The following is a 13,315-nucleotide window of genomic DNA, read 5'->3' as shown; positions in this document are numbered from 1 at the left end:
AATGTTGGAATCAATTATTAAAGATGAAATAACAGCACATTTGGAAAGCAGTGACAGGATCAGTCCAAGTCAGCATTGATTTATGAAAGGGAAATCATGCTTGACAAATCTTCTGGAATTTTTTGAGGATGTAACTAGTAGAGTGGACAAGGGAGAACCAGTGGATGTGGTGTATTTGGACTTTCAAAGGGCTTTTGACAAGGTTCCACACAAGAGATTGGTGTGCAAAGTTAAAGCACATGGTATTGGGGGTAATATACTGACGTGGATAGAGAACTGGTTGGCAGACAGGAAGCAGAGAGTCGGGATAACTGGGTCCTTTTCAGAATGGCAGGCAGTGACTAGTGGGGTGCCGCAGGGCTCAGTGCTGGGACCCCAGCTATTTACAATATACATTAATGATTTGGATGAAGGAATTGAGTGTAACATCACCAAGTTTGCAGATGACACTAAACTGGGTGGAGGTGTGAGCTGTGAGGAGGACGCTAAGAGGCTGCAGAGTGACTTGGACAGGTTAGGTGAATGGGCAAATGCATGGCAGATGCAGTATAATGTGGATAAATGTGAGGTTATCCACTTTGGGGGCAAAACATGAAGGCAGATTATCTGAATGGCGGAAAAGGGGAGGTGCAACGAGACCTGGGTGTCATGGTACATCAGTCATTGAAAGTGGGCATGCAGGTACAGCAGGCGGTGAAGGCAGTAAATGGTATGTTGGCCTTCAAAGCTAGGAGATTTGAGTATAGGAGCAGGGAGGTCTTACTGCAGTTGTACAGGGCCTTGGTGAGGCCTCACCTGGAATATTGTGTTCAGTTTTGGTCTCCTAATCTGAGGAAGGATGTTCTTGCTATTGAGGGAGTGCAGCGAAGGTTCACCAGACTGATTCCCGGGATGGCTGGACTGACATATGAGGAGAGACTGGATCGACTGGGCTTTTATTCACTGAAGTTTAGAAGGATGAGAGGGGATCTCATAGAAAAACACAAAATTCTGACGGGACTGGACAAGTTAGATGCAGGAAGAATGTTCCCGATGTTGGGGAAGTCCAGAACCAGGGAACACAGTCTAAGGATAAGGGGTAAGCCATTTAGGACTGAGATGAGGAGAAACTTCTTCACTCAGAGTTGTTAACCTGTGGAATTCTCTACCGCAGAGAGTTGTTGATGCCAGTTCATTGGATATATTCAAGAGGGAGTTAAATATGGCCCTTGCGGCTAAAGGGATCAAGGGGTATGGAGAGAAAGCATGAAAGGAGCACTGAGGTGAATGATCAGCCATGATCTTATTGAATGGTGGTGCAGGCTCGAAGGGCTGAATGGCCTACTCCTGCAGCTATTTTCTATGTTTCTAACTTCTTTTGTCTTTCTTCATAATTACAACTCCTCAGCCACATAACATCCTAGTAATCTACACCTTTTCTATTGATTTTATATCAATAATATACAATATTGCCAACTGTGGCCCAAGACCTTCTACAAATTCAACAATGCCTCTTTTGTATTCTGCTCCTCCAGGTACAATGCAAAGTGGCCATTTGTCTCTTTTACAGCATTATCTACTTTAATTGTCACCTTTAATGACTTGTCCATCTGCACACCAAGCTAGATTTTTGGTTTTCAGTGAAAACGGTATTTTATGCCAAAATTACCGTTTTCGTTACGCTACCATTTTCAGGCCTAACTTTCAGCATTTACATCAGTAAAGTTGGCACTGCACAAGGAACCGCTGCGCAAACTGAGTTTCGGCAACTTTAGTCCGAGGCCAGTAACGCTGCGACAGAGGCCTTGGGAGGGCCGGAAACAAAAAAGAAAATTTGAAAAATCATTTAAAAAAAACCCTTACCTATTAAAATCGCTGTAAAATAATTTTAAAACAAAAAAACTTTAACTTACCTTTTTGCAGGTCTTCATACTTACCGCTGCTGACAGGGTTGCACGGAAAGATTTGACCCGGTTGGTATTCTGGGCGTGGCACAAGGTTCGGGAGAGTGCCAAAAGTGCAACGTAAACGCGATCTGCGACATTGCACTTGGGCGCGCCTTTCCCCAGCGGTGGAAGCGCCGCTGTAAAGAGGTGTCAGAGGATCACACCGACCGGGTTTTCGCCGCGGAAGGTCAAATTGCAGCAAAAACCCGGTCTCAAATTCGGCAAAAATCCAGCCCTTGGTCCTTCTGCTCCTCTACTCGATTTAAAAATCTTGCCAGTTAAGGTACATTTTCTTTCCTATATTCTTATTTTCAAGAAGTATTCCTTCACATCTCTCTCTATTAAGCTGTATCTGCCACCTAACTGCCCATCGTGCAAGTGTACATCCTCCTGCAGTCTGTGATCAGCCTCATCACAATTTGCCATATACCTAATTTCATATTAGCAAATTTCAATATTGCCCCAATATTTGCATATCCAGAAAAATTGTCTTTATTATAATAACAGCTCCAAGACAAAGCCCTGCAAAACTCTACACTTTTCTTGTCCGAGAAACATTTTTTTTTTAAATCCATTTTGTTAGCCTTCCAAAGATCTCTGTACATTTGACCACATTCTCCTTAATTCTATGTACATTATTTTGCCTGCTACCTTATCAAATGCTTTTTAAAAATCTAGATAAACTACATTCACCATATTCCCTTTATATATTCTATGTTCTTCAAAATATTCTATAAAAAGGTCAGTCAAATATAGCCTGCCTTTGAAATCTGCACTGACTGGCCCTAATTAATTCACATTTCTCCAAACACTTACTAATTTCAGCCCCTATTATAGATTCTGCCATCCTACAGTCCTCTGGCATAACTTTTCTTTCCAATATTATAGTCAGCATCTCTTATTTCTCCCTTTGCTTCCCTCAGGATCTTTGGATCCCAAACCTACGGGTCCCAACCATGGACCACAGCACCTTCTGCATACTATAGTGAATTCTGTTGCTGGAGGGTGACTGAAACTACATCTCCATCTGTGAAGCTGCATATATTACTTTCAAACCTGCTCCAATCTCAAATCATTAGCATAATTGATTTCAAACAAAAAGGTCTTTGCCCCTTTCCCACAGACTGATACCTGCCTTCCATTTTAAAACAATGGTGGAAAAAGCTTCTATTTTAACTCTACCTGTTTTTTTTTTAAATCCCTATTTTCATTAATCACACTCACCTCCCTTTACTCCCAAGCAACTATAACTGCCTTGCAACTTCCTTCCTCATGACAGTGTCACTACATTGTGAAACCCCTAATAAAAAAAGACACAAAATAAAACAAAAAGATATCCAGCTGTATGCTCACTCTCTAACGTAACAAAATTTTATACCATGTGCAGCTTGAAATGCAGTGGATTATTTCTGGTTTTAAATATACTGATGCCATAACACAATCTTAGGTCACAGACTTCACATATGCCTTAAAGTGTGGTAACAGCAGAATTAGTATTTTTAGATACAGTACCAGAAGAGAGAAGAACATGTAATGTCAGGAAACACGGTATGTGCGTAATTCAGACTCAGTTTGTCTCTTCCTGGTGGGCAGATTTTCTGCATCCTATCACCCCCAATTTGAGGTGAAACTGAGCCACCAGCTAGGAAGGCAGCAGATATTAAACAAGGCAGCAAGTGCACCACTGAAGTTAAGAGAACTCAGCATTCACCACTTTATTCTCCTGAATAATTTTGACGCGCCATACTACTTCAACACAGGTTAGCAAGGCACCAACTTCTGGCAAAGGCTTATACCTGAAAGGATTTTTTTCCTTTCTCCACAGATGTTGTCTGACCTTTCTGTTTTGGTTTCAGATTTCCAGAATATGCAGTGTTTTATTTTCCAGCAAGACATCAGTTAAGTGGCTACAAGGATTAGGATACAACGAAGAGTCAATTTCAGAACAAACTTCAGACATGCATTAAGAACCTATAACAATTTTATTGGACTCAAATATATTTTTTGTGATTGCTTCTTAAAAACATGCATTTGACTAGCTTTCTCAAATGGCACAGCAACTTTGTTCAACAATGTTGACACTGGTCAAGAACAGGATCAAGGTTGGATGTGACGCCCATTTGCAGTCAAATCATCGTCATAGGCAATCTCTTGAAATTGAGGACTTGCTTCCACTGCAAAAGTGAGTTCTCAGGTGACTGAACAATCCAATACAGGAATTACAGAGTCTCTGTCTCAGGTGGGACAGTCAAATACCTGCTAATACTCACTGTCAAGGTTCATACAAGACAAACAGTATCTGTGGTAAGTTATCAGAGGGCAAATTGTACCCATTAATTTATAGACCAGTTACTGAGCAATGACTTCAGGAGAGAAGACAATACATTTGGTGAACAAAAATCAAAATACTGCAGATGCTGGAAATATGAAATAAAAACAGAAACTGCTAGAACACTCAGCAGGTCAAGCAGACTCTGTGGAGAAAGGAGGGTAGGGTTAACATTTCAGGTCAATGACTTTGCGCTATGCCAATTAAATTACATTTTTGTTTATGCCCAGGGGAAGGGAAAGACAAAATTGTGAAATTAAAGAATTACATTTTGCAACGTGAAGTAGATATCAGACACCATAGTTACTCTTTTAAAAAATTATGGTCGAGAAATCTTTGCAGCATTATTAAATTGAAGCTCTGGCAGGTATCTTTTTCAAAAAAGAGACACTGCACCGCCATCTGACAACTTTTGGAATAAACATCACGGATCATCTTGCACCACTTTCTAGGTGCCCTGTATATCTATCTACACATTATTAAAATGGTGTCAGGCGCACACTTCCTGTTCAAAAACTTTACTTCCTTTTCTGTGAACATTCCTATATCAACATTTCCCATTCAATTTTGCTATGTTAGCTGTCACAATATAGTTGCAATCTTTGACAACTAGGTAGCTCTGTGACATGAATGTCTGAAGTCCCAACTCCATTGCCATCTTGTATATATAAAAACACAATTATTAACTCACTGTGGGCAACACCACAGCCAATTTACACTTGTTAAAACAAAAAATTACTTAGTTAAGCCAGCAGAAGACTAGTGCTTAAAAGGAGTCATGTGGCAATTATTTTCTTGTAATCCACCCCCATATCCAAAAGATTGCACAGTGGGGCAACAAGTGCTTCTCAGATAACTACCATGTGTTTTAAATTGCAGTACTTTCACAAATGGAAAGAGCAGACAAAAAAATATATAGGAGATACACATTACTTTGAATCTTTATCAGTTCCATTAATTGCAATGATCGAAACAGATATGCTGTACAAACTTGTTGTGAAATGGACTGAATACATCCAAGTTTCCCTCTGTAATAAAGCATATTGGCCCTTTAACATTGATAATGTGAAACTTCTCTTCCCCATAACCCAGTAAGTCACTTCGTTGTGATGGTTCACTTTGTTTAAATCAAATACAGCTCATTTGTGTACCATTATCTCAAAACAAGCTGTTACCTTCCTTAACTTTCCTTGATTTAACATGCAATTCAAATCCACCCATGATGTACCCATGTTTTAGTTTCTCTAAATGTTCTCCCTTTTTAAAATTGGCTAATAGCTAGGGCAACTTGCCTATATTTTGTTTTAATCTCTCACTTAGCAAGGGTACTACCCAAGCTCTAATTTACTCTCTTCATTAGCAAATTAATAAAGGATACACCGAAGAGCGGCATGTTACTCTTCATTCACCTAGACATAAGCCCTGAGGGAGGATACTGTCCTGTTTTAATTTTAACCCAGTCGCTCATTGAAACCATGATAGTATTAAGATTAACTCCTATCATAACCCTGGTCTGGTTTTACCCTCTTTTCCTCTTGGTTCCAGGGCTTGTATCAAAATCTGTGCATAGCAGTACAAGAGCCCGACTTTAGTTTTACATTCATTCCGCAGATGGCACTGTGTCAGAGCTGTTAAATTTCCCCCTACTGTCTCAATTTCAACTGGGCTGCATCACTTTCTGTTGCAAGGTGCAAAGTCCAAGTTTTACACAGAACTGTCAGACAAACATTAGAAGCGAAATTCATATGGAATCAAGAGTCAGATCATTAAAACAGTTCAACTTTTGAAACGAGATCAAATTGGGGTGAGTTGATAGGTCCAGTTTTAGTCCCACTCCATGGGACACAGCCCAAGTTTAGGTCCAGTTTTAGTCCCACTCCATGGGACACAGCCCAAGTTTAGGTCCAGTTTTAGTCCCACTCCATGGGACACAGCCCAAGTTTAGGTCCAGTTTTAGTCCCACTCCATGGGACACAGCTCAAGTTTAGGTCCAGTTTTAGTCCCACTCCATGGGACACAGCCCAAGTTTAGGTCCAGTTTTAGTCCCACTCCATGGGACACAGCCCAAGTTTAGGTCCAGTTTTAGTCCCACTCCATGGGACACAGCCCAAGTCTAGGTCCAGTTTTAGTCCCACTCCATGGGACACAGCCCAAGTTTAGGTCCAGTTTTAGTCCCACTCCATGGGACACAGCCCAAGTTTAGGTCCAGTTTTAGTCCCACTCCATGGGACACAGCCCAAGTTTAGGTCCAGTTTTAGTCCCACTCCATGGGACACAACCCAAGTTTAGGTCCAGTTTTATTCCCACTCCATGGGACACAGCCCAAGTTTAGGTCCAGTTTTATTCCCACTCCATGGGACACAGCCCAAGTTTAGGTCCAGTTTTATTCCCACTCCATGGGACACAGCCCAAGTTTAGGTCCAGTTTTATTCCCACTCCATGGATCACAGCCCAAGTTCAGGTTTACCTGCCACCCACCCAAATTCTCACTCTGAGCAGGACCGTCATTATCTGCCACATCGTAAAGTCTAGGACTTGTTCCTCCTCCCCCTCAGATCTTGCAATGGGAAGAAAATGTACAAGGATGAAGACTCAGCCAAGTAGTAGTGAAACTTACTTAGGGGCCGTTTTGTCTTTTCACAAACTCTTCGTTTAATCAGTTTGATTTTTTTTTTCTCAAGCTAGTAAACTAGGAAGTGCAAGGGCATTGATAATTAGGCAGAGGGTCACTGGGGGACTGGAAGGCCTGTCTTCTACCCCCTCCTCCTCCTCACTGCGCTTAGAGCTTCGAGTACTCACAGTCAAGATGCTTCTTCTTGGGGCCCATCACCTCATGGGTGGTGGCTTTACACGCCGCCTTTGTAACAGCCGAGCCGGTGACGCTGTGCTGGGCCGCGGTGATCCGGTCCGTGATCGACTGACCCGACATGATCCGAGCCGATCCGAGCCTTCCTCAGGTAACGCACGATAATCCGGGCAAACACGGTGACAAAATACACCGGGAGGAGGGGGGGGGGGGTAAAAGAAAAATCTTCAGAATACCCCTTTCCCCCCTAAAAAAAAAATTCAACAATTTGGGGGGGCGGGGAGGGGGAGGAGGAGGAGGAGGAGGGGGGGGGGGGAACTTAATTGGATTGAACAAAATGATATGTCCTCAAACCGTGCATGAGACCGAGTGCCCCAAAATAAACGCTTCAGAAAAACAAAATAATTGACTGAAAATCGCGCGACTAACCGACAGAACAGGTGCAATTTTCACACATATCTGATTTCAGAGGAGCATTTTACGGGACGCCCGGTGATATTTTTCGAGGGTTTTGGATTCCTCCCCCCGCCGGCCGGGCTTCTTCCGGTTTCTCAGGGACTGGGCGCCAAAATGGCGTCGCTGCTTTGTCAGGTGATTAAAGCACAATCAGGGGATTAAGGTGGAACTGCACAAGGCGCTCCACTCAGCGTACTGTCAGCTTAGAGTAGTACCTGCATTAGATTTTGGATTTGAGAACAGTTACGTTTTAAAGCTTTCAACTAAGTTTTTTGTGTCTTTATTTTTATGTTTTTTTTTTAAAAAATGGTGAGGATAAGACGAAGTTGCAAATTGGATATTGCCCGGTACTTTAAAGGGACAATGCTTTTGTTGAAAACTGTTAAGACAAACGTGTCTCGCCGCATAACAAGACGGCATGATGGACGATCATTGCCTCACACCCAGTTGATGCTTTCAAGTCACAGTGATGGGGTTTCACTTGAATGGGGAGGAGGAGGGGGGTCACTGAATTGTGAAAACGTCATAGAGACAGAAATGACATGTGGCTGCTCTGGTTTTTCGCTCTTTCTATTGACCAAGACACTGCTTGTCAGTGTTGTGCCCCTCTGTTGACTTAGTGTGATACTGAGCCATACATCGGCGCATAACACAATCCAGAGTGAGAAAAGGCCACTCGGCCCATTACACTTGCTCCATCCAAAATCCATGCACTTTCCCTGTCTCCCCTGAAAATAAAAATCAAACTATTTTTGTTAAGTATATTTATGACCCTCAATACCACTTCTCAACATAAATCTATGCAACTTCTTTTTAAATTGACATTTAAATCAACTCTTTTGGGGGGGAGTTTGTTCCACTTATTCTCTACCATAATGGGGAAAATGTTCCCTATTCTCTAACCTTGCTCAAGTCTTGTAAATTGTATACATGTGTCCTCTAGTCCTATGCTTGTTGTCCAAGATAAATATATATTTTTATTTCCACCTCACCTACATATCTTTCTTTAATTTGAATACATGTATCACCTATTTTCTATGTTTCTATGTTTCTATGTCTATGTCTCCCCTCAGTCTTATTTACTGCAGTGAAAATAAGTTTGATTGCTTGAACGTGACTTCATAACTTAGTCCCTTAGAGTCTGAAATCATCCTGATCAACCTTCATTGATTCCTTTTTAAAATGAACCTTTTTGAGTTAGCTGACTAAATCCAAATGGCATACTCCATAATTGACCTCACCATTGAGCTGTACAATGTACAATATAACTTCTGACTTAGAAACCATTGCACTACAGATGCATTCAAGTACCCAATTTGCTTTCTTAATGACTACCTGACACTGACTATGATTAATGATCACTCTGAAATTATTTTCCTTTTTGTCACAAAATAAGATACTTTCATGTGTACTGTTGCCTGTTGATATGTACATTACACTACATTACACTTTAAATTTGTACATCATATCTCACACCATCTACACAGTTGATCTAAATGTAGGCAATTTCCTTCCTACTCATTATCCAAAGAGAGTGTTAACAACAGATTTAAAAATATGACTATGGATATTCAGTGAATGATGGGGTCTAAACACAATTCCTAACTGGTTACTTAATCCTGGACAGAATTTTTTCTATTTATCACCATCCTGTGTCTTCTGTTCCCCTTGTAGACAATTTGTCAACTATTCTATGACACTAAACCTTCCTTACTAGCCTCACATAAGCAATTTTATAAAAACATTTTTGAAAGTTCAGGTAAATTCCATCTACTGGATTACTCTAGTTCTAATTTACTCTATTCAGAATTTCTTGGAACATGCAGCAGGCATTGAAACTTACAAAGTTTGATTTTTTTTAAAAATGAACAGAGTACCGATCTGCACCCTTGAAGAATTAATCCTGTTCATCATTATCATTTCTATGACTATGGGGCAATTTCTTGGGTACATTTCCATGCACTCTTTAAATGCCTTTGATAGCAACAACAGATTTGACATCACATATGGTCAAGAATAGCAATGTTTAGGCAGGAAAGTACTATCAGCAATCAAGTGACTATTTCTTCTTGTAACATACATAGGTATTAAGGACGGGTGGCACCCGAGGAGAGTACGAGTCTGTTCCACCTTAATAAAAGTGGGTGTATCTTGAATTTTCAGGCCTCACATTCCTGAGAAAAGTTTCATAATCACACACAAACCAGGACATGCTGTTTTACCACATACAGAGTGGTAATACAGTTATTATCTGGTATAACACACAATGTTCTCACTCATCATACTCCATGATTAACACTGTATTAGACTTCCATGCAGCAGTGAAGTTGTGCTCAGAAATTATAGTCTATCCTGAAAACCATGACAAACTGTTTTCAGTTTTCCTTTTACAGTTACCCTTCCGATTAATTTGTCTTAAGAAGAATCTGTAGTGACATCATAAATAAATGTGGGAAAATTTGCTTTTATATTTCTAGCAAAATCATAAAAATGTTCAAAAGGAAGTCCTGATCAGAGCAAATTTTCCCACATGCATTTATGATGTCACTACAAGTATCAACTAGAAGAAATCATCTCCATAGATATTAACAAAAGCACAATTTTTATATCCTTTACTGCCTTCATGTTTCACTTTTCTGTATCAATACATGCCATACAGTTCCCTCAGCTGAGGGGAATATGTCACCAGTTCCTAGCACTCTCCCAATACTGTTGTGAAACTGATGACAGGAAATGTCTCAGAATAGCATGACAGAACTGTTCGTCAGATTTTCTTGTGATCTCTGCTCAGAACCTTCCTAAAATTGATAGAACTGAGATTGGAAACTCTACCAATAGCCAGATTGTGCCATACCAATAAGAAAAATAAGAAAAACTTATATTTACGTAAAGCCCTTCACAACCTCAGTACATTCCAAAGCGCTTTACAGCCAATGAAATACCTTTTGAAGTGTAGTCACTGTTGTAATGTAGGAAATGTGGTAGCCAATTTGCACTCACCAAGGCTCCACAAACAGCAACAAGATAATTAGCAGATAATTTGTTTTAGTGATGGTGATTGTGGGATAAATATTGTCCAGGACACTGGGGAAAATCTCCCTTGCAGTTCCTCGAATAGTGCCATGGGATCTTTTATATCTACCTGAGAGGGCAGACATCTCATCTGAAAGATGGCATCTCCGACAATACAGCACTCCCTCATCATCATCATAGGCAGTCCCTCGAATCGAGGATGGCTTGCTTCCACGTCAAAAAGTTCACAGGTGTTTCAATGAAGGACCTAAAATTCCAGGTCCAGAACTAAATCTTGAAGGGTGGAAGATGCCTGTGCGTGGATTTTTTTTAACGTGTGGTGACCACTGCACACCAACCATCACACGGGCTTGACAGAACCAGGTCTTGGTCCAGTAGCAAGGATTAACCAAGACGACTGGAGACCAGCTGTGCTGCACGGACATAGTGCGCACACATATCGCAGTGTGAGCTGGCCCATGCTGCCCCTGGGCCCTCGCCTCCTCTTGGCCCCAAACTCACGCCTCTCCTGGACCCCGATCACATCCCTCAGTACTGCACTGAAGTGTCAGCCTGGATTATGTGCTCAATGGAGTGGGACTTGACCCACAACCTTCTCACTCAGATGAGAGTGCTACCACTGAGCCACGGTTGACATCTATTCTGCCACCATGTGTGCAACCCACTACTGGTGCTTCATGTTGCCACACTACTTCTGCCCCATTTTTAACATTTGTGCTGTTTCATCTTTTTAGGTTAAACCTCCTCTCTGAGTTAGAAGGTTGTGGGTTCAAGTTCCACTCCAGAGACTTGAGTACAAAAATCTAGGCTGACACTCCAGTACAGTACTGAGGGAGTACTGCACTATCGGAGGTGCCATCTTTCGGATGAGACGTTAACCTGAGGCCCCGTCTGCTCCCTCAGGTGGACGTAAAAGATCTCATGGCACTATTTCGAAGAAGAGCAGGGGAGTTATCCTCAGTGTCCTGGCCAATATATATTCCTCAATCAACATCACTAAAAAATGGATTATATGGTTACTAACACATTGCTGTTTGTGGGAGTTTGCTGTGCGCAAGCTGGCCGCTGCGTTTCCTGCATTACAACAGTGACTACACTTCAAAAAAGTAAAGCGCTTTGAGATGTCTGGTGGTTATGCAAGATGCTATATAAATCCAAGTCTTCTTCTTCATCGGTTCTCCCCAGCGCAGAGAACCAATAGGAACCAGCTCCCAGGCATCTACAATGCTGCTTTTGAACCAGCTAACTAAGTCACTACAATTTAAAAGTGATTTACCATGAAAAGTATTTGAAATATTTCAATAATGTGAAAAGGCACTGTATAAATGGAAGTATTCCTGCTTTTTTCAGGTGCCAGGAGGACTATGATTTTGACCATCTGAGGAGAACTGATTGTTCGCTTTCTAATTTTCACTTTTTTTCTGTGTGAGCAATTGATTGTTGTTCTTCAATTTGACCTCCTCTTTCAGTATGTGAGTATGCCATATATAGAATTGTAAGCCTGTGAGAGACTGGGGTAGATTTTCAACGCTGCCCTGGCGTAAATACCAGCATTGTGGATCGGCCCACCCATTGGAAATGAAAATCGGGTGGTTTCTATCAATGGGTGGCCGATCGGTAAACCCAATTTTACATTCGGGTGGCAAGTTGGAAATCTACCCCACTGTGCCAATACACCAATGCTGCTGTCATAATTATTTTTTTTATTATGAAACCACTCAGTTGTTAATTGATCAAGAATGTGGTATATAGCCATAAAGTTTTCTTTAGCTTGTGACTTTTATAGAGACAATGTAATTTGCTGGACTTTTTAAACAGGTTTGTAAACCAAGGAGTGTGCACTGACATCATTGTACCGTCCAATTGATGAATCTGTGACAAACTGTTGATATTTAGTTCCAATCTGTCTAAAAAACAACTAATTTGAGAAGTTTGTGGCATAGCATCCCAGCACCATTAATGTACCTAGATTAATGTGAACGTCTTTGACTGCAGCATTTTTCTGGAATTTATACTGCCGCCAAAAATCTCTAACATGGAAGCAACAGTCCCGTAATGGCTTGTAAACGGTGATTGAAACAAAATGTTTTGTTGTATTGATTAGCTTCCAGAAATGAGGGACTTCAGTTGAGTGGATAGACTGGAGAAACTGGGGTTGTTCTCCTTACATTAGCTTGGATGATGTGGAATCTATATGGGTAGAGCTGCAGAACACCAAAGGGCAAAAAACGTTAGTGGGAGTTGTGTACAGACCTCCAAACAGTAGTAGTGATGTTGGGGAGGGCATCAAACAGGAAATTAGGGGTGCGTGCAATAAAGGTGCAGCAATTATAATGGGTGACTTTAATATGCACATAGATTGGGCTAACCAAACTGGAAGCAATATGGTGGAGGAGGATTTTCTGGAGTGCATAAGGGATGGTTTTTTAGACCAATATGTCGAGGAACCAACTAGGGGGGAGGCCATCTTAGACTGGGTGTTATGTAATGAGAAAGGATTAATTAGCAATCTCGTTGTGCGAGGCCCCTTGGGGAAGAATGACCATAATATGGTGGAATTCTGCATTAGGATGGAGAATGAAACAGTTAATTCAGAGACCATGGTCCAGAACTTAAAGAAGGCTAACTTTGAAGGTATGAGGCGTGAATTGGCTGAGATGGATTGGCGAATGATACTTAAGGGGTTGACTGTGGATGGGCAATGGCAGACATTTAGAGACCGCATGGATGAACTACAACAATTGTACATTCCTGTCTGGCATAGAA

At 41.3% G+C, this 13,315-nt stretch overlaps 1 protein-coding gene across 10 annotated transcripts in view; it reads right to left on the bottom strand.

The window, feature by feature from the left end:
- LOC139265566 (phosphatidylinositol-binding clathrin assembly protein-like) overlaps nt 1–7,609 on the bottom strand; it is a 156,920-nt gene extending 149,311 nt beyond the window's left edge. For all 10 annotated transcript variants that reach the window (XM_070882653.1, XM_070882644.1, XM_070882645.1 and 7 more), the window contains exon 1: nt 7,054–7,609. In XM_070882653.1, coding sequence (XP_070738754.1) covers nt 7,054–7,183 — 130 coding nt within the window. In that variant the 5' untranslated portion in view covers nt 7,184–7,609. The remainder of the gene's footprint in view (nt 1–7,053) is intronic.
- Nucleotides 7,610–13,315: the final 5,706 nt, after the last annotated feature.

Source organism: Pristiophorus japonicus, chromosome 6 (assembly GCF_044704955.1).
Source record: "Pristiophorus japonicus isolate sPriJap1 chromosome 6, sPriJap1.hap1, whole genome shotgun sequence".
Lineage (NCBI taxonomy): Eukaryota > Metazoa > Chordata > Chondrichthyes > Pristiophoridae > Pristiophorus > Pristiophorus japonicus.
The sequence above is the reverse complement of the archived record's forward strand: the minus strand, read 5'-3'. Positions and strand labels throughout refer to the sequence as shown.